Source organism: Agelaius phoeniceus, chromosome 26 (genome assembly GCF_051311805.1).
Source record: "Agelaius phoeniceus isolate bAgePho1 chromosome 26, bAgePho1.hap1, whole genome shotgun sequence".
Taxonomy (NCBI): Eukaryota; Metazoa; Chordata; class Aves; order Passeriformes; family Icteridae; genus Agelaius; species Agelaius phoeniceus.
In genome coordinates this window covers 4,901,259-4,921,389 of record NC_135290.1, presented here as the reverse complement: position 1 = coordinate 4,921,389, position 20,131 = coordinate 4,901,259, and the positions used below count along the sequence as shown (strand labels likewise).

At 60.5% G+C, this 20,131-nt stretch overlaps 2 protein-coding genes across 9 annotated transcripts in view; both read right to left on the bottom strand.

Annotated features, from left to right (window-relative positions):
* Positions 1-823: 823 nt before the first annotated feature.
* ITGA2B (integrin subunit alpha 2b) lies at positions 824-9,173 on the bottom strand. The gene is made up of 30 exons (XM_054649461.2): positions 8,971-9,173; positions 8,766-8,896; positions 8,591-8,688; positions 8,352-8,511; positions 8,221-8,270; positions 7,810-7,855; positions 7,530-7,655; positions 7,400-7,447; positions 7,110-7,153; positions 6,954-7,013; positions 6,787-6,839; positions 6,451-6,653; positions 6,156-6,338; positions 6,023-6,068; positions 5,841-5,945; positions 5,627-5,682; positions 5,378-5,529; positions 5,035-5,148; positions 4,279-4,349; positions 4,046-4,193; positions 3,170-3,262; positions 3,007-3,086; positions 2,808-2,888; positions 2,637-2,739; positions 2,405-2,557; positions 2,200-2,325; positions 1,910-2,023; positions 1,604-1,708; positions 1,406-1,528; positions 824-1,110 (listed from the first exon to the last, which is right to left on the bottom strand). The coding sequence occupies exons 1-30, from the start codon at positions 9,114-9,116 to the stop codon at positions 1,003-1,005; spliced, it is 3,126 nt and encodes a 1,041-aa protein (XP_054505436.2). The 5' UTR covers positions 9,117-9,173; the 3' UTR covers positions 824-1,002.
* A 1,377-nt stretch (positions 9,174-10,550) lies between these two features.
* GPATCH8 (G-patch domain containing 8) overlaps positions 10,551-20,131 on the bottom strand; it is a 55,644-nt gene continuing 46,063 nt past the window's right edge. For all 8 annotated transcript variants that reach the window (XM_054649455.2, XM_077190907.1, XM_077190904.1 and 5 more), the window contains 2 exons: positions 16,800-16,930; positions 10,551-16,453 (listed from right to left, as the gene is read on the bottom strand). In XM_054649455.2, coding sequence (XP_054505430.2) covers positions 12,634-16,453; positions 16,800-16,930 — 3,951 coding nt within the window. In that variant the 3' untranslated portion in view covers positions 10,551-12,633. The remainder of the gene's footprint in view (positions 16,454-16,799; positions 16,931-20,131) is intronic.

Below are 20,131 nucleotides of genomic sequence, written 5' to 3'. Positions count from 1 at the left end.
CCGGAGCGGCACCGCCCCGGCACCGGGACCACCCCCGGCACCGCCCCGAGACCCCCGGACCAACCCCTGGCACCGCCCCAGACCTCCGGCACCGCCCCCTGCAGTGCCCCGAGAGCCCGGACCCGCCGCCGGTACCGCAACCGACACCGGCACCCCTGCCCGGGACAGCTGCGGGACCTGGACCCGGACCCGGTACCGTCACCGGCGTCCCGGGACTGACCCTGGTGTCGGCAGCGGCATCTCAGGACCCACCCCCGACATCGGCACCGACCCCCGGATCCACCTCTGACACTGCTCGAGCTCCGGCACTAACCCCGGTACCGATCCCGACCCGCTGTACCCATCCCCGGCACGGCCCCGAGACCAGGACCGGGACTCGGCACTGCAGGGCTCTCTCCGGTACTGGCACCGGCCGCCTTGCACTGCCCCCGGTACCGCACAGGCCTCCCGGGACCCATTCCCGGCTCCACTCCGAGCCCCGGGACGGGGACAGGGTACCGGCACCGTCATCCCGGGACTGGCTCTGTACCGGCACCAGCATCTCGGGACTGCCCTGTACCGGCACCAACCTCCCAGGACCCACTCACGGTACTTCCTCGAGCCTCAGCGTCGAGCCCCGGTACTGCAGCGGCATCTCGGGACTGGCCCTTGGCACTGCCCCGATCCCCCGGTCCCGCCCTGGTACCGTGACCCACCCGCGGTACCAGCACCGGCCCCGGTACTGATCCCCCAGCAGTGCAGCAGCCCCCGGGACTGAGCCCGGCACCAACCTCCCCACTGCCCTCCCGGGGCACCCCACAAGGACACACGGGGGTCCCCAAAATCCTCCGTCCCCCCCCAGACCCCTGGTGCAGCCCCGGGGGACACAACCACACCCCGCGGGCAGCACCGAGGGCAGGGCAGGGATTTATTGTCCGGGGGGAGCAGAGCGGGGCTGGGGTCCCACGGGCACGGGGGGGCTGGGGAAGGTGAGCGGGTGGGGGTGGGCACGGGGGGACCCCGCTAGTCCTGGGCCTGGCCCGGCTCCTGGGCACTGCCCGGCTCCTCGGCCTGGCCCGGCTCCTGCGTGTCCCCCTCGGCAGGTGGCCGCGTCCTCTTGAAGAAACCCATCTGCAAGGGGACACAGTGACAGTGGGCCCTGGGGGACCCCACGGCAGCAGCCCCAGGGATCCCACAGGATCAGCCCCCCGGAGATCCCTGTGACACCACCGCGGGGACCCCATGGCATCGCTCCTGAGGGACCCCCGCTTCTGGGGACCCCACAGTGTCACCCGTGCTGCTGTCCCCCGTCCTGTCCCACAGCCCCCACCCCCAGCACTGTGTCCCGTGTTTCGTGGTCCCTCTGGTGCCAGTGAGGCTCCACCACCATAGTGGATGTCCCCAGTGTCCCCCTGCACCCACTCACCTTCCACATGAGGAGGATGAGGAGGGTGAGGAGCAGGAGCCCGGCCAGGACCCCCAGCACCACCCACCCCACGGGCACAGCCCCCTCGCCCCCAGGGCTGGTGCGCACCACGCAGGTCTCAGTCTGCAGAGGGACAGGGGGGTGACACCGCTGCCACAGCGGCCTGTCCCCGTGTCCCCAGAGCCACGGCAGCCCTACCTCAGCCTTGCCGCTGGGCAGGAGCCGGGGCTGGACGCGATAGGGCATGGCCGAGGTGCTGAACCACGCTTGTGACTGGATGCGGAACTCCAGGAGGTGCTCCCGCTAGGGACAGCAGGGGGACACATGGGGACACATGGGAACCTGGCAATCAGGGGTGCTGGCAGCTCACAGGGCACCCATGACCTCACACATGGTTATCCCCAGGGTGCTCTCTGGAGACCACGGTGCAGAAGGGGACATTGCAGGGGTGCCCTGAGGCCACAATGCCACCCCGTCCCCTCTGTCCCCAGGAGGGGACAGTACCTGCTGCAGGGTGTCCATCCAGAGCAGGGCGTGCACGCTGACCAGTGCCCGCTGGTCCTTGCCCAGGCTGGGCACATGGCAGGTGATGTCCACGCACGTAGCATTGTCACAGTCCTGGGGGTGGCGTCCAACACGGTGGGTGTTGGGGAGCCCCCACCCCAGGGGACACTCCCAGCCCTGTGCCCACCATGGGCCGCAGGTCCCCAGGGTCACCCAAGGGATGTGGCCCCCCCGGCAGCCCCAGCCCTGCCTCCATCACTGCGGGCAGGTCCCCAGGGTCCCCCGCTCACCACACGGACGAGGTCCCCCAGCCCCTGGTCCCCCAGCCCCGCTCCCGGGGCCGGCTCCGCCTGCCGGCGCTCCCGGTGCTGGCTGCCGTTCCCGGGCGCTGCTGCCGTCGGAGCGGAGATCTCCAGCTGGAAGGGGACACAGAGGTGACACCACCTCCCTGACATGTCCCAGCGCCCCCGGCGGGCAGGGTCCCGCAGCCCCTACCTGGGCGGGGTTGAGGGCGGGGTGCTGGGAGCAGTTCATGCCCCCCTCGGTGCCCAGCTCCAGCAGGTAGAGCAGGACGTGCTCGCCCAGCAGGTGAGGCACGGCGAGGCTCAGGGTGACCCCGCTGACGGTGCCGGGACCTTTGTTGTGGAGCTGCGAGAGGACGGTGGGTGATGCCCAGCACAGGAGATGGCGCCGGGGAGGGGACAGAGGGGACATCCCCTGAAATCACCTCATAGACGTGCTCCACCCTGATGCCGTGGTCCTCGAGCCGCCGGCTGCCCTGCACCCCGTGCCAGCTCGCGGGCAGCACCATGGTGGCAGGCAGGGAGTTGCTGGTGGGAGAGGGGGGTCAGTGTCCCCCTTCGTCCCCCCGTTGTCCCCGTGTCCCCCAGACCCTCACCCTCGCAGCTCCATCTCTGCCTCTGCCTCCACGGGCACTGTCACCGTCACCGAGGCGTGGCTGGGGCTGGGGCTGTTCTTGCTGTGGGGACACAGCGGGATGAGAATGGACACTGAGTCTGGGGACATGCTGAGGACACCAAGTGTGAGGTGACAGTGTCCCTGCAGTGGGTGGGGGACGGGGGGCAGCAGGGTGTCACCTCCGCAGCTGGAGGTGGAAGGTGATGGCATCCCCCATGTCCTCCAGCCCGGACACGCTCAGCTCCATGTCCACGGTGATCTGGGGACAGCAGAGGAGAGGGGCAGGTGTGTGACCAGCCCCAGTGGGTGACAGGCACAGCAGGGACCCCCCTCTCCCCTTACCCTGGCTCCTGCTTTCATGGGATTGCCCAACTCGCAGAGCACCACGTGGGTCCCATTCTCCTTCTTGGGGTTGCAGCTCAGCTTCTCCTGTCCCTGTGGGGTGGGGACATGGAGTGGGGACACATCATGGACCCCACCAGGAACCAGCCACACGGGGGACCTGCATGAGCTGAGGGCAGGGCTTGAGCCCCACACCCCAGACACCTCTGAACACCCATCACCAGTGGGGACCCTGTGAAGGGTGACAGCCACCAAGGGCAGGACAGCAACCCCCAGCTCAGGATCCCTGGGCAGCCACCCCCACCAGGCAACCCCATGGAGGATGAAGGACACAGTGTGAGCCCCCGGATTTGGGTCACCCCTCTGTACCCAGCACTGTCCCCATTCCCAACCCTGAGAATGTCCCCTCTGTCCCTCTGCCATCTCCAATCCCTCCGCAGGATGTCCCCCTGCTGTCCCTGCTCCCTCCTTGGTGTGTCTCAGGGCATGTCCTCAATCATCCCCCTGGATGTCCCCTCTGCTGTCCCCATTCTTCCCTCTCAGAGATGTCACCTCCCTCCCCTCCATGCCAGGTCTCTCCCTGGAATGTCCCCTCTCTACTCTGCGCTGTCCCAGATCTCCCCTCTGGGATGTCCCCTCTGGCCCCTCCACCCTGGGCACCCCCTGACACCCATCCCCACCAGGCACCCCCACGGAAGGTGACAGCACCAAGGACAGTTTAATTCCCCCACCCTGGGCATCTCCCAGCACCCATCCCCACCGGGCACCCCCAAAGAGGCAGGTGATGGCCAGCAAGGGCAGGACGTGCCCCCCCAGCCCTGGTGACCCCTGTGACACCCCTGGTCACCCCCCAGCCCTGTCCCCGGTCACACCCACCGGGATGGTGCTGCGGGCAGCCTGGTAGTGCGTGCCCGGGGGCAGCTGCACCCTCAGCTCCGCCTCGAAGGCGCCTTCGCCCGCGTTGGTGGCGTTGGCCCGCAGGGACAGCACGGCCTCGGCCCCGATCAGCAGGCGCTGGCTGGGGCTGGGGGACACGGGCACACGGGGACAGGGCTCAGCACCCCGCGGGGACACCGGGCACCCCTCAGCCCCCCCTCCCCTGCGCTCACGTGTCGGCGGCCAGGTGCAGGTCGGGCACGCAGAGGTTGTCATCGCCACAGTCCTCCAGGATGATGTGGGTCTGGGAGGGGACAGGGAGGGGACAGGGGGACCCCCCCATCCAGGGTGAGGTGAGAGAGGGGGAGTCATTGGGGACATCCCGGGGTGGGACTGGGCTGGTGGAGGGGCCAGAGGGGAGATTTGGGACAGTGCAGAGAGGGGACATTCCAGGGATGGAGGGGAGGGAGGTGACATCTGTGAGAGGGAAGAATGGGGACACAGAGGGGACATCCACGGGGACGACTGGGGACATACCCTGAGACACGCCAAGGAGGGAGCAGGGACAGCAGAGGGGACATCCTGAGGAGGGACTGGAGATGGCAGAGGGAACAGAGGGGACATCTCGGGGTTGGGAATGGGGACAGTGCTGGGTACAGAGGGGACATCCAGAGGAGGGATTGGGGACTGCAGGGTGAGCACAGAGGGCAGAACAGGACGGGCATGCCAGGGAGTGGCAGGAACAGTGTGGGAGCACATTCCAGAGGGAAGAAGGGACAGTGGGGAGGGTAGGGGCCACATCCCAGTGGAAACTGGGGAGAGTGGGAGGGGAGCAGGGGCAATCCCAGGGGGTGCTGGGGACACTGTCACAAGCTGGGGATCCCAGAGCTGAGCTCAGCCAGGCTGGGGGTACCCACACGTGCCCTGGTGGGGATGAGCCCACCCTGTGTCACCACGGTGACGTCCCCCCACAGCCATGTCCCCCCTACCTGTGCCTGCACCAGGGTGTCCCCGTAGAGCACCAACCTCGGGGCCTCTCTGGGCAGCGTCAGAGCCACGCTCAGGGCCACCGGGCTCAGCTTGTCCTTGAACTCAGCCTTGTCCTGGGGACACCCATGGGCACAGCACTCCAGAGGGCATCCCGTGCCCACCCCACGGCCCCACCCATCACTGTCCCCATGCCTGTTAGCCGCCCTCCTGGGACAGGGAGACACTGCTATCCCCAACCCTGTCCCCAGCCCTGTCCCCGTCCTGGCTGGCGATGCCACAGCCCCATTCCCGTCCCCTCCCTGGATGTCCCCTCCCTCTGCCGCGCTGTCCCCGTGCCCGTACCCGCAGGTAGGCGGTGAGGTTCCTGCACACGGGGGGTGCTCCCGGTGTCACCAGCAGCGCCTCCTGCCAGGACGATTGGTGTCCCCGCAGCAGCAGGACCCTGCGCGATGCCCGGGGCTTCAGCCGGTCCAGCTGCAGCTCAGCCTCCAGCTCTGGTGGGGAACGGGAGGTGGCACTGGTGACACCCGCGGTAACAGCCCAGCGGTGGCCCTGTGCCAGCGGTGCCTGCCGGGTGACACTGGCACTCACGGATGCTCCGAGGGATGTCCTGGCCCGTCACGCTGACACAAAACTCCACGTGGAAGCTGCGGGGGGACACCACCAGCAGTGCTCAGAGATCTGTCCTGTGCCCAAGGTGGTGTCCCCATGGTCCCCACAGCAGTGTTCCAGCGGTAATGTCCCCATGGCAGTGTCCCCGTGGCAGTGTCCCTGTGGCAGTGTCCCCATGGCAGTGTCTCCTCACCAGCTGACAGGGACGCTGGAGCTGGGCAGGGAGCAGTCCAGGATCTCAGGGTTCAGCCCGTCGGGGACACTCAGCTGGGTCCGGGCCACCACCACGGGTAGTCCCCTGGGGCAGGGGGACATTGCTGAGGTGCCAGGGGACCCAAGAGGGAGCCCCGGGCCACGGCAGGGACGGGCACTCACAGGTACACGGCCACCTTGGCCGCCCCGTAAGCCCCCACGAGCAGATCTGCAGGGACAAGCAGAGGGTCGGTGCCGGGGTGGTGACACCGGGGTGCCAGGGCGGTGCCAGGGCGGTGTCGTGCCAGGGCTGTACCCGCGTAGCCGTTGCCGTCCAGGTCGGTGGCGCCGCGCAGCGCGAAGCCGAAGGCGGCGGGGCCGGGGAAGGGGCTGTCGAGGCGCTGGGTGGGCACGGGCGCCAGCCCCTCGCTCTGCCCGCGGAAGATGAAGACCTGCCCGCTGCCACTGTCACCCCCCTGCGGGGCGCCCACGGCCACGTCTGGGGACAGAAGGGACGTGAACACCCCCCCCCCGCGCTCTCCTGCCTCAGTTTCCCCCAGGCGAGGCCCCGGGGGTGGCACAGCCCCATGCCCGCCCCGCTGCGCTGTTACCGCCGAATCCGTCCCTGTCCAGGTCCCCGAGGCTGGCGATGGCGGCGGCGAAGCGGCCGTAGGGGTGGGTGCCCGTCAGGGTCTGGGGGGGCCCGGCGAGGCGCTGCTGCCCCAGGTAGAGGTAGAGGCGGCCCAGCTCGCTGCGCTGCCCGTCCGAGCGCCGGGCCATGAACAGCGGCGCTCCCACCAGCAGATCGTCCCTCCTGTGCCCGGCGCGGGGTCAGGGTCAGGCTCCGCGGGTTTGGGGGCTGGGGGCACCCAGCGCTGTGCCAGGCACGGGGCAGCACCCCTGGGTGTCGCCGTGGAGGAGGGGGGGACGATTGTCCCTGCTCTCACCCGTCCCCATCGACATCGGCCACTGCTACCGTGTGCCCGAAGTACGAAGCCACCTGGAAAGGGTGAGGGTGGCACCGGGGGGTGCCAGGGGCACAGTGGGCGGAGGGGGCTGGGGCTGGGGTGCTGTGGAGCACCGGGGGTGTGGGGGTGTCACAGGGCAGGGGTACCTGCTCGCTGGCGATGCCCCGCAGCCGGCGCAGGGTGTTCCCCGCAGTGAAGATCTCCACCTGCCCAGGGCAGTGTCAGACGCCAGGTCCAGCCCGGGGTGACACATGGGGGTGTCCCCTGGTGTCCCTCGGCACCGGGCACTCCGCAGCACTCACCTCACCCCTCGTGTTGCTCTTGTTGGGGACCCCCACCACGTACTCTGTGAGGGATGACAGCCCTGAGTGCTCCCCCGGGACATTGAGGGGGGCACGGGGATACCCCCGGCATTGGGGTGGGCACAGGGATACCCCTGGTGCGACATGGGGTCATGAGGGCACAGAGATGGGCGGGACCCCTGTCCTGGCACGCCCTGTCCAGCCCCCTCGAGAAGGGGAACAAGGTCACTCTGGAGCCCCGGGGTGCCCCAGGCCCATCAACCCCCATTCCCTGCACCCCTCAGCCCTACCTTTGGTTTTGGGGTTGCCATCAAACTCGCCCACAGCCACCGAGTATCCTGCAGGGAGGTGGGCATTGGTGACCCAGGGTATCCCAGCAGGAGCTGGCAGTGGGGCAGGGTGCCCGTGCCCGCTGCTCACCCCGGTACCCGTCCTCGTACTCCCCGAACACTGGCTCCGTGGGGCGTCCGGGGCTCCCCAGCCACAGCAGGGACGTGCCGAGGAAGCGCCTGAGGATCTTGTCCAGCTCCACCGAGTACACGAGCCCTGGGGCACACCGGGGCAGGGAGCACCAGCCCTGACGGGGCACCCGCCCCAGGCTGGCAGTGCCACTGCGGGTGGCACTTACGGGGTACCCCATGTCCGGGGTGACCTCCCCGCCGTGCCCATCCCGGGAGCAGCGCCAGCAGGAAGGACTCACCTGTGAAGTAATACCCGCCAGGGGCACCCAGCACCAGCGTCCCATCCTGCCGGAGGAGCTGGCTCAGCATCCCCCGGGGTACCCCGGCATCCTCCCCAAAGCATCCTCACCCAAATATCCCCCACCCCGGTATTTCCCATCCTGGCACATTCCAGCCCAGCATCTCCCAGCCCGGCACCCCGACCCCGATGTCCCCCCCACTCCTAGGACCTCTCCTCCCGGAATTCCCACTGCACATCCCCCAGCTCAGCATCCCCACCCCAACATCCCCCGCCATTACACCCGGGTACCATCCTGGCCGCACCCTCTGCATTTCTCTCAGCCCCCTCTGAGCATCCCGGGGGGCACCCCCCGATCCCTCTAAGGTGCCCGAGTCCCTCGAGTCCCCCGAGCCCCTCCATCCCCTCTCACCGGGGTGACAGCGGTGCTGAAGCCGATCTCGCAGTAGCGCTTGTCGTGCGCTGCGGGCACAGGGCAGGGTCAGAGGGACGCGGGGCTGGGATCCCGGGCTGGGATCCCCCCGCTCCCCGTTCCCCCCTCACCGTAGCCCGTCTGGCGGTAGGTGCTGGCCATGGTCCGGTCGCGGCAGGGCGAGTACCACACGTCGCGCTCCGGGCTCCGCACGAAGCAGGTGCCAGTCGGGGTGCGGAACGCTTCGTGCTGCCCCTCCAAAGCGTTCCAGTGCTGCAGCGGGGCACAGACCTGGGCACGGCGATGGGACGGGCTGGGTGCCCACCCCGTGACCACCCAAGGCTGCCCACATCCCCCGCGATGCACCCACCACCAGGTTGCCTTTCCAGCTGGTGACGGACGCTCCCAGCCACTGGTGCGATTTGTAGGTGCGCAGCTCCAGGGTGCCCTGGCTCTCGCTCTCGTCCCCTGAGGGAGCGGGAGAGGGGCAATGTGCGGAGCTGGCACCCCCCGCGCCCGCTCCCCGCCCCACGGAGCCCACGCACCCGCAGTGTCGATGGGCAGGGGGTGGCAGGGGGTCCTGTCGGGGGGCCAGGAGCAGAGGAAGACGGCGCCGGGCTGAGCCACGCCGGGCTGGGACGTGTTGGCACGGGGGGCTCCCACCGCCACGCTGGGCCTGGGGGGCAGAGCGGGTGTCAGGGTCGGCGGGCGTGAGCCGTGCCCGACCCCGAGCCCCCGGTGCCTCCCTACCTTCCCTCGCTCCGGTGGAAATCCAGGGCGAAACCGAAGTAGCTGCCGGGGGGTCCCTCGTAGATGGTGGGGGGCTCCTGGAGAAGCCCCAGCGTGGGGGGCAGGCGCAGCCCCCCGAGGAGCAGCAGCACCCGCAGCAGCCCCATCGTCACCCCAAAATGTGGCCACAGCCGCCGTGCCAGGGTATCCCTGGCTTATCTCGGGGGACGCAGCTGGGGCCGGGCCCAGCAGGAGCGGGGAACAGGAAGGGCCCCCCCGGACGCGTATCCGCTCCTGCAGGGAGCCGGGGAGGTGCGGGGGAGACGGATGTGGCCGGAGCAGGGCGGGGAACAGGAGGTGGCAGTGCCACCGGGACACACGGTGACAGGGTGGGGGACACGGCCACAGCAGCCTGAGCCTATCGCCCGCGGGGTGCCAGTCTCGGGGTGGCTGTTCCGAGATGGGCATCTCGGGGTGGCTATTTCGGGGTTCCAGTCTCGGGGTGGCTATTTCGGGGTGCGCATCTCGGGGTGGCTATTTCGGGGTGCAGGCAGTCCCTACCAGCGGAAATGTGGCGAGGGGGGAGGGCAGCAGGGCACAGGGCCCCTGCATCGCCCCCGATCTCCCCTCGGCAGCCGGATGGAGCTGACAGCACCGAGCCCGCCCACACCGGGCATCACCCCCAGTGTCCCCTTCCCAGGGCAGGGACACCCAAACCCTGCCAGGGCAGGGGCAGCAGCAGCGCCGTGCAGGGCAATGGGTCTGGCAAGGGAGCGGGGGCACGGCGGGCACAGTGAACAAGGGGTGTCCTTGTCTCTGTCCCCTGTGCCCTCAGCCAGGCCTGGGGCAGCCGCGGGGCTCAGCCCAGCCCGGACAGCGGCATCAGCCCTGAACCCACCTATAGAATTAATTTAAACTCTATTAATTAAGGACAGTCAGAGTGCCCGAGGTCTCCGGGGGCTCCTGGTGCCAACCCAGCACCCGCGGCCGGGAGAGGCCCCGGAGCAGCTCCCTGGGAGCCAGCCCGTGTGAAACGGGGCTTTCCTCCTCCGTCTCTGAAGCTGCAGTGGGAAGCAGGACAGGACAGGGACTCGGGGGGTTTGGGGGGCACAGGGGGTCCCTGCAGGGCACCCTGGCTCCTGGAGCGGGGTCGGCTCCAGCCCTGCGGAGCAGCTGCGGCTGAGGAGAGCGGGGTTTGCCCAAAGCCGTGGAACAGCTCCGAGGGGTGGGAAGGGTTCAGCTGATCCCGGAGCAGCTCCGGGAGAGGACACCGGACTCAGGGGCAGCTGCTCCTCCTCGGGAGGTCTCGTCCCCAGCTTGCTGCAGCATCTGAACCCAGCTGGAGCCCACACCAGAGCCCCTGAGGGCAATTATAATCCTTTCTTCTGTCCAATTACTTCATTTCCTGTTTCTTTCAGCACTGCTGCACCATCCCTCATCAGCCACCGCCAGGGAAGGGCAGGTGGCACCCTGGACCCCTGGGTCCTGCTGGCATGCAGGGGGGTGGATTTTTTCCTTTAATCAAACCAGGGCTTTGGTTAGGAAAAGAGGCTCATGCTCTGCACAGCAGCTCCCCACTACCACACAGCATCACATTTCTTTTTCCACAAATCATTGGTTTATTAGAAAGGTTTTTTTCCCTCATTTTACAGCATATATATATATTTATATATATATCTTATGTGACAAAGTTAAATACAGTCTGTTTATGCTTGTAAGTAATGACAGGTTAATTATTTTAGCGCTATCCTGAAGTCCAAAAACAAATCCCTGCCCACAGTGCAGTGGGACCAGGGCACAGATGGGCCCTATGAAGCTCAGCTCTGACAGTAACACTGAATTGTCTGGTATTTACAGGAAATTGAGTCCCTTTTTTGTGACTGCTGTCACTCTGACCTGCTCCAATTTCTCATTTACACGGTGAGGGAGCTCAGGGGGTTTTGATCCTTTGACTCTGCCTGGCCTCGTGCTGCACTCCAGGAGGGGACAGGGAAGAGGATGAGGATGGGGAATGGGACAGGGATGTCACTGCTCTGAAATCCCTCCCTCCAGTGGTGGTGGCCCAAGGGCTGTGACACCTGCAGTGCCCTGTGAGTGGGGACAGCAGCAGTGGGGACACTCCCCGCACTGGGGCGAGGAAGCTCCCACGGGCACTGTCACCTGAGCTGGGTGATACTGGGAGAACTGGGAAATCCCTCATGGACTAAGCTGGGGTAACCCTCTGCGTGGGATAGGAGCAGTCCCAAGGCTCCTCCTGCACCAGCAGAGTCTGCACATTACTGCTTCCAAAGGGGGGGAAAAGGAAAGGAAAAAAAGGGCTCCTGTTCTCTGGGAGCACCCTGAATTCCTGCTGCTCCCCAGGCTGCTCCAGTGCCCATTCCTATGGTGGGGAGGAATGCAGAACCTGCCAGAGTCACTGCTATCCCCACACCCCTCACCTTGCCCAAGTCTCACCTGTTGATTTTTTTTTTCTTCTGCAAAATTCTAAATGAAGATCTTTTTTTGTTTGTTTTTACATTTTATACTACATAAAAACTTCAAAAATACATGAGCTTGATAAAATATACATGCTTAGCTGTTCTGCATCTAGCTGAAACTATAAATTGAACCTTTACAAGTGTCTTGGGTCACCTACAGCAAACATATTTACACAGAAGCCACCAGAACAAGTACCACTAAGAACTGGCTGTAAAAAATATTATTGCGATATACTACAAATGTAACCTTTGATAGGAGCTACAAAAAGCAGCATCTTTGTTTACAGAGTTCAGTGCAATTCTTTACATAAAAAAAAAAAATCCTATAAATTAATAAAGAAACCATCAGTGTTACAGAGGAAAGAACACGTTTTACATCCAGGCCGCGCTCCCCTGTCCTCTGTATTGCTTCAATTCCTAACAGGATTTGCCTTCTCTCTCCCATCCCAGTGCCTCTTTCCCAACCCCACAGAAGATGGAATTCAAAGTGATTTTTCCCCCCCTTTCAGGAGAAGAGTGGTCAAAGCCCAGACTGGAATCCCAGCCCCAGAACCTCTCTCCAGTCTGGGATATCCAGGCATGGTCCTGGCACAGGAGAACGTGGATGCAGGATGGGGAAGGAAGGGAGCTCTGGGCACACACACGGAGCTCCTCCTCTTTACACTAAGCTCTTACTTCCACCTTTGCTGCTCACACCAAGAAAAACCCACATCTGCAGAGACAGGGGCCAAGGAACCTCCTGCAATGCCTGAAAGCTGAGGCCTCCAGCCCTCCACAGCCGGCAGCGCCTGATGTTCCATAACCGATTACAAGCCGGATTCAATCATGCTATTTTAATTAGATGACCTCATTAAAAGGATTTTTAGAGATCCTATTAGTGTGTATGAAACCTCATTTATCATATACAAGGTGGCAGAAGGAAGATGACCAAGTGTAAGAATCCAGGGGGGGAAAAAAGCCTTTCCAAGTGTCTGGCTGTTCTAAAGGTGAAATGGTTCTTCTGGAGCGGTGCTGCTGCGTGCGCGGAGGAGTCGGAGCGAGACTTCCCTGGGATGCAGCCAACTGCCCAGCCCTCGAGCCCCCGGCTTCTTTGGCTGCTCAAGAGTGAAAGGAAATGCTCAGGCCTCACCTGCCCGCTGGCTCGACTCCAACCCCTTCCCAAAATGCCAAATATTCTCCTTCCTCCGAGGTTCCTTCATTTTGTCCTTCATGTGCCGTGGCTGGGTGGATGCTGCAAGTCCTGTCCTGAGAAAATGGGGTGCAGCAGGGGGTGGAGGTGCAGGGCTGTGGCAGCAGCAGCAGCTGCTGGCCTCGGAGCCAGGAGGGTCGGGTAGAGAGCGTGAGGGACAGGGTGGAAGGTGAAGGGGCCAGGGTGGATGGCGGATGCCGGAATGATGTGGATGGGGTGGCTGGCCAGGAACGTGGCGGGGTGCCCCGGAATAATGGAGTGGGTCAGGTGGGACAGGGAAATGGGTGTCAGGTGTGGCTGGGGGATGTGGTGGACCTGAGCGAGGGGCTGTGGGTGCGGGTGGGGGTGGATGCCGATGGCAGCGGCGGCGGCAGCGGCGTGGTGCTGCAGGATGGCGTGCTGCACCGTCGTGATGGACGTGGCCGAGGCTGCCGCCGGCTGCTGGATGTGGATGGGCTGGAGCGCGGGGGCAGCCGGTGCCAGGGCGGCCGAGGTGGGGAAAGCCTTCACTTGCTTGGCCAGCAGCTGCTGCTGGATGTGCTGCTGGGCAGCCTGCTGCAGCTTGCTGTATTTCTCCATCTCCTCGGGCGTGAAGGTGATGGGCTGGCTTTCCAGCGGGGCTAGAGAGGAATCTTCTCCCCCCTCCCGATCTCCTTCCATGCTCGGCTCCCCGCTCTGAGGCACGTAGCCAGGAAAGTGCTCAACATCTGGAACTAAGGGCATCATACTGGTTTCCACTGGGACTGGCTGGTTGCCCCCGTCCATAGGCTCCAGCCCATCACCATCGCTTGGATCCGAGAGGAAGTTGTGTGGCATGACCAGATCTCCGGAGCCAAAGCACTCAGGGAGCGCCGGCGTGTCCAGGGGAAGGGATGGCATCTCCACAGAGGCTTCATCACGTTTCTGCTCATCCAGAGGCTTGTCCTGAATTACCATCACCACATCTTCCAGGAGAGACTGGCCGGCCAGCTGACCCTCCTCCATGCCTTGGGAACCATCTTCAGCATCTGACAGCTCCTGCTCCTCGCCCCTCTCCAAGCCAGACTCCTCGTATCTTTTGGAGTTTGGTTTCCGAATAGTTGGCAACTTCCCAATTAAGGGCAGAACCGGTTTGTTGCCTAAGGAAGGAGGCAGTTTGGGGCCAAAGTAGCCCTGGGGAGGATCTTTGAGCTTTATGCCCACTTTGTTTGCCCCTGACAGCATCTCATCGGTGACGCAGGGCTTCTTCTCAACCTTCCTGGACTGTACCTTTTCCAAGAGCAGCTTTGCAGTGACGGAGTTCCTCTCCTCAGGACTGCAGTCCCCTTCTGAGGCCCGCCCCGTGCCTGAGCCGCTGCTGTTCTGGGACAGGGAGCCAGATCCTTTCAGATCCTCTCCTTTGCCATCCTCCTTCTTGGGCAGCGCCCCTTCACCTCGGCCTGTCCGGAAATAGTGAGGAGACTGGGAGCGATAGATCTTGGACCTAATGAAGTCCCTTCTGCCAGACCTTCTCTCCTCGGGGCTCTCGTGGCCCCGCGAGCCCTTCCGTGACAGGGACCTCTGCGAGTGGCTGCGGGTGCTGCGGCTGCGGTCCCGGCTGTAGCTGCGGCTGCGCTTCCAGCTGCGCCCAGTCCCGCTGCGGCTCCTCCTCTTGCTCCGACTGCGGCTGCAGCTGCTGCTGCGGCTCCTGCCCCGGCTCCTCGATCTCGACCTGCCTCGGGGGTGGCTTCGGCTCCTGCTCCGACTCCTGGACCTGCTCCTGCTCGAGCTGTAGTCATCTTCTGACGAGGAGTATTTGCGCCGCTTGGAGCGGTGGTTGGAACCGTTGTAGTCAGAGTCATCCTCCGAGTCCTGGGAGCGCTTGGAGTGGCAGCGGGAGCGGTCGCTGTAGTCGCTGTAGCTGTCATCTGAGTAGCTCCTGTGGCGGCTGTAGCGGCTGTGCCCCGAGGACGCCTCCGAGCTGCTGGAGTAGGACCTGTGCGAGGAGCGCCTGCGGCCCGAGCGGGAGCGGCTGCGGGAGTGCTCGCTGCCCGACTCGTAGTCATCGTCGCTGTACTGCGACGGGGACTTCTGGTGGCAGTGCTTGCCCGGGGAGCCCTCGTCACTGTCGTCGTCACCGCTGCTCTGCCGGCTCCGGCAGCCGCTCCGGGGCTGGGACAGAGCCGGGCAGCGCCGCCTCGCACCAGGCACCTGCTGCAGCTCAGCCTTGTGTCTTTTGCTGCCGTGCTCTTGGCAGGAGTTACCCCCATCCTCTTTTTTAGTGCTGCTTCCCTCTTCAGCAGACAGGGATTTCCTCTGGGACTCCTGGGAGCATCGCTTTTTCTTCTGGAAATGGCTGCAGTCTTCAGACAGTTCAGGTTTCAGCGCCCGGTCTGACTCGGTCGAAAGGGAGGATTTACCTTTTTTGTGCCTGTGCCTTTTCCGTTTCTTGGGTTTCTCTTCACCCAGCTCAGCTTTCCGGGCCTTCTCCTCCACTTCCTCCTTGTGTTTGCGTTTGTGTCTGCTGGACTTTTTGTGCTTCTTTTTCTTTTTGTGTTTATGGGACCTTCCAGATTTACTCTTACCCGTTATACTCTTACTGCTGTCTTCCCCCTCTCCCTTACCAGTGCTCCCCAGACCGGACTCCTGCTTGCTCTGGGATTTGTTTTCCATTTTTTGAGCAGAACTGTTCTCTGCACTTTCAGCCTCTTTGGCTTTGCTCACCTCACCAGGTTCTGTGCTCTGAGTGTTGTCTTTACAAACACCCCCTGGATCCTTGGATTTCTCTGCCCCTTTCCCTTTTGCATCCTTGTTACGGGAGAGCTTGAAGTCGAAGTACAGGGGGTTGCAGCTGTAGGACACAGAGGGCTCAGCTTTGGTGAAGATGAGCAGCTCTGAAGGCCACTGCAGTGTCGTGCTCTCGTCCTTACTCAGAACAGGGAAAAAAGGTCCCGTGGGGTGCTTTGGTCCCTCAGAGCCATCTCTGCAGGCCGAGGCAGGAGGAGGAGCTTCTTTAGCAGTGTCTGGCTCGGGGGGATTGCTCTCTGGAAGGTGCTTGCTCTCCTGTGTATTTTCATTCTCTGGGATGTCTTTTCGTTCTGTTTTGCCCTGCTGGGCTGCAGTTTCAGTAGTACTCTGCTCCTTTTTCTGCCCTGTGCTCTCGGCAGCCTTTTCTGTGTGCTTGCTGGGTTTGGGTTTGGGGGAATTCCCCTTTTTCACTTCGTGCGCGTTTTTTTTGTTCACATTTTCCGCTTCCGTTTGCTCAGTAGCCTTCATGAAAAGCAGGAATTGAAAGTTGGGCTTTACTTTACAGTGGGCTGGGGGGATGTAGTGGTAATATTCTGGTTCCACAGCTGTTGGTCCATCTTCTCGCCTCATCTTCTTCAGTTTGGATAAGGTGCTGGCCAGAGCCCCGCTGTCCTTGTCGTGATGGTCATCGTCCTCCCCCTTGCCATCAGAATTATTGGTGCCTTCACCCTCCCCCAGACTTCTGCCAGCCTCTGAGGACCCCCTCTCATCACCTTTTCCCCCATCTGCAGAACTGGACTCATCCACGTGGTCCTTGAAAACAGAAGCAATGGTCTCCAGCTTCACTGGGGTCTTCTTGGCAAAGGAAAAGGACACCCCGATCTTCTGCAGCGGAGTTCCCAGAGCGCCCTTAATGCCAAAGCTGATGGCCTGTGCCCCCTGTGATGTCTGGCCTGGCATCACAGTGCCTTGCCCAGTGCTCAGGAAGCCTCTGTCCGTGGTCATCTCTGTGGCCTGGCCAGAGCTGGTCTGGACAAAGGAGCCGCTGTTGGCTGCGGAGTCATCGTCGTCTCCACCTTCCTCATCCACAGCCACCGTGGTGGTCCTGAACATGGGCCCACTTCCAGGAGCACTGGAACAGGGGAGAGAGAAAACACAGCTTACTGGTGTCCCTGTCCTGCTGCAGGACGATCCATCCCTCATTGGAGACAGTCTTATGCAGCTCAAGTGCTCTTGCACCCAGACACACACATTAAAATATCAATATACAGCCACTCAAAGTTTTTCATAATATTAAATTACTGAAAAAGATGTATTGCTGGATAAAGCAACTTGGGAATGCTCTTTATGATCAAGTTTAGTGAATTCACTCCTACCAAAAGCACAGCAGTGTGAGGCTTTGCCCTCAAAGCCTGTGCAGTATCCCAGAGCAGGAATGCCAGCCCAGGCCAGGGGTGCTGGGGACCCCCCAGACTCACCACTCAGGCTGCCTCCTCTGCTCTGCCAGCTCGTGCAGGCGCCGCAGGGCCTTCTCCTGCTTCCGCTCATCCTTCCGGGATCTCGACGAGACATTGCGAGCAAATTCCCTTTGCTTGAGATCCTTCAACCTCTGAGGCAAAAGAAAGCAGGGATGGATCAGATCAAAGCTGTTTGTGGTTTGTCCAAGAGCAGCTCTTTGCTGTAGCACTGGAAATTGCGGTGTCAAGCCCCTCCCCAGGGACATTTCTTGAGCCAGGATGGAGCAACAGCATCTTAGCTCAACAAAGCCCACGGAGCACACTGCCATCCTCCCAGCAGCTGAAGGAAAAGACAACTGGTGGTCACTTTTGGCTATGACTTCAAGTTCTGTGTATACCCCTTTCCAATCAACACTACTGGTTTTCTTTAGCATGGACAATAAAGCTGATTTCGAAGCAACAAGCAAATTCTGGAAGGAAAAGGGGAAAAGAAGAAGGATTGTTTACTTTGCTGCTCTTGCAGCGTGCAGATGTACTTGACAAACAGTGCATGACACGAGTCAAAAGCATGGGCCAAAGGACAGGAGGGATTAGCTGGTGCCAGAGCTACCCAGGAATGACATCTGACAAAAGCAATGTACCATTACATTGGAGAAGGAGCCAAAAATCCCATGCAAATGATTTCATAAGCAAACCCAGAGTACAACATACACCACAACCAGTTACTTGTTTTCCTGACAGTAGTTCTGAGAGGGTCAAGAAACAAACTGCTCTAAAGGCAGAAGGGTTTCTCAGGGTTGAATACTTTGTGGGGGGGAGAAGCACCAAGTTCCCCAGAAATCTTATCATGAGGGAGCAAGCCCAATCCCAAGGAATTTCAAACATCCTAATAGCACTGAGGAAGTCTAGGTAGCCATTTCTAACAGAAAATAAACATCCAGGACTTCAGAACATTTTGGAAAGTCCTTGTCTCACAGCACTAGGAGAAGAGGCTGCTGTTTTTCTTGGAATATATGTGGATATTCACAACACTTTTTTAGAGTGCTCTACAGAAGTTTAAGTAACAGAAAGCAACAAAGACAGACCTCTACCATCCTAAAGAGACTAAATGTTTTTCTTTTTAAGTGCACAATTCAAAACCCTTTCAAAGGGCCCAGTTCCAGAACGCATCCTGTACTCAGCTTTTGGAAAAAGTTTCATGTTCTTCAGGCATTTCATGCAGGGCCTGGGAGACTAACGAGACTCAGAGCAGGAGTCACTTTGGAACAATTCTTGTACAGGAAGTACAAATCATTGGTGAATTCTAAATACTTCTGGCTGGCTGACTCTGCCTCTTTCCTGGAGCAGAGTCAGACTGCCACACACAGAAACAGTGGAGCTGGAAACCAACCCAAAGCTCAAATTAGAGGAATTAAGTTGGCCCAATGTAAAGAGAACATTGCTTTGTGAAAAAGGGAGAGATTGGACAAGACAGAGGATTCTCTTACCTAATTGTATTTACTAAATGTGGTTGATTGTTACCAAAATCAGAGGGGAGGACACACAGAAAAGATACAATTACAGACACCAGTAGAAAGAAACTCACTCTTGTGATCTGGACTCCCAAATTAGAAGGGTTTGCTTTCAATACATCAGCTGAAAACGTCACATCACAAAGAAAAAAAGAAAGTAAAAATATAACAAGAGTGGAAGAGAGGAAAAGAAAACCAAAAAACCAACAAGCAAGCATGACTAGAGAGCTGTGGGGGAGTGTGCCAGCTACTCTACAGAGCAGGGGCACGGGAGGAGCCGGGGTCTGCAGCAGGGACACACGGACACGCACGGACACAGCCATGATCCCACCTGGAACAGCAGAGCTACTTTCACCAGGACAACTAAAGGGCTCAAGGGTTTTGTGGTGTGTGTTAAATGTTGAGGAGGAAATTTTTTTCCAAGAGGAAGGAAAAAAAAAAATAAAATAGATGGACTGAGCAATGCTATCAGCTTTTTCATGCTGATTTTGAAAGTGTGTCTGAAATGCTCTGGGAAGTTACAGCCACCAACAGCTGACAAAACTATTTAATGGGGGCTGATGCCAAGTCTCGAGATCACTCACCCATTTGGAAAAAAGTATGACCCAGCTATTTACACCAGACATGAACTGTGACCTTTTCCTCCCCAGAGGAAGGTGCAATGGTGCACTCAGAGCCCCCTGTGCCCCAGGCATGGTTCTGATCACCCCCCAGGACACAAACTGGGCTCAGAGCTGTTGGGAACATGCAGCTGCCCCCAGGCTCTCCTGCCTCCATTACATGGCAATTTGAATGCAGACAGAATTAAATGCCCATTATTAAATGCTGACCTTTGTGTGTCTCTGCTCCCCCAAACCTCCCACTCTCAACACTTCAAATTTAGAGGTGTGAAGCAAATGAACTACCCCAAAGCACTGTAATCCAGAATATGCACCACAGCAACTCCCAGCTGCACCCAAACCTGGGCCCTTGAGGCTGACAAACCACTGGCCCTGGTGTCAAGATTGCTGAGAATTTGGTACTTCTAAAACAGGGGAAGAGTTGGTCTGGTTTTCAAAGGACCAAGAGATCTCAAGGCTGAGTTTCTTTTTGTCACACAGGAATCAGGAGGAAAAAGAGTCTTGCTGGGGAATACAGGATAGAAAAGTTCACAAATGCACTGTGCCAGCTCCTTGGAAATGCAAAATACTGAACAGAACATAGCTCAGCTTCTTAGACTGACCTAAACCAACAGATCTATAGCCAGAAATGACTCCAGGTGTGCAAGAGACCTGCCTGGACTGCATTTCCTTCCCTAAATGCATCCTGGGGGAGGGAAAGGGGGGAAAACAGGAGCCCACACTGCTCATCTGTAAAAACAACCTGCTGCAGGAACAAAAAATACCCAGAACTTTTCAAAATAACCTGTAACTCTCCCCTCAGTGTTTCAAATATGTCACTGAATCCAGGGATTCATCCCCTCAGAGTGGATAACCAGGTCACTACAGCCATGCCCACCCTGCGCCCCAGTCCTGACTGGGAAGGAGCAATCCAAAGATAATTTCACCAGTGAAGGGAGCACAAGGAGCACTGAAATGCTGCTCACACACTTCCAGGTCTCAGCCTGCCCAGGAAATCATCTGAACTAAACAGATATTTAGTAATTTGAACCAAACAGATATTTAAGCTGAACTTACACTAAAGAAATTTCCATCTAATCCTGAGGAGAGTGTTATTCTAATCCTCCAAAAACCTCTAAATGACTTTTTGGACCACAGCATATGTGTGGGTGTGAGTGAGGCTGGAGGTGCATGGAACTGCCCCTTCCCCAGCACCATGGAGAAATTCCAACAAGGATTTAAC

Coding starts and splice junctions, on each gene's coding strand:
- ITGA2B (XM_054649461.2), bottom strand. CDS start 9,116: ATGGGGCTGCTGCGGGTGCTGCTGCTCCTCGGGGGGCTGCGCCTGCCC. Junction 8,689..8,765: donor CCTGCCCATCGACACTGCGG/GTGCGTGGGCTC, acceptor CCGCTCCCTCAG/GGGACGAGAGCGAGAGCCAG. Junction 6,339..6,450: donor GGACAGGGACGGATTCGGCG/GTAACAGCGCAG, acceptor TTCTGTCCCCAG/ACGTGGCCGTGGGCGCCCCG.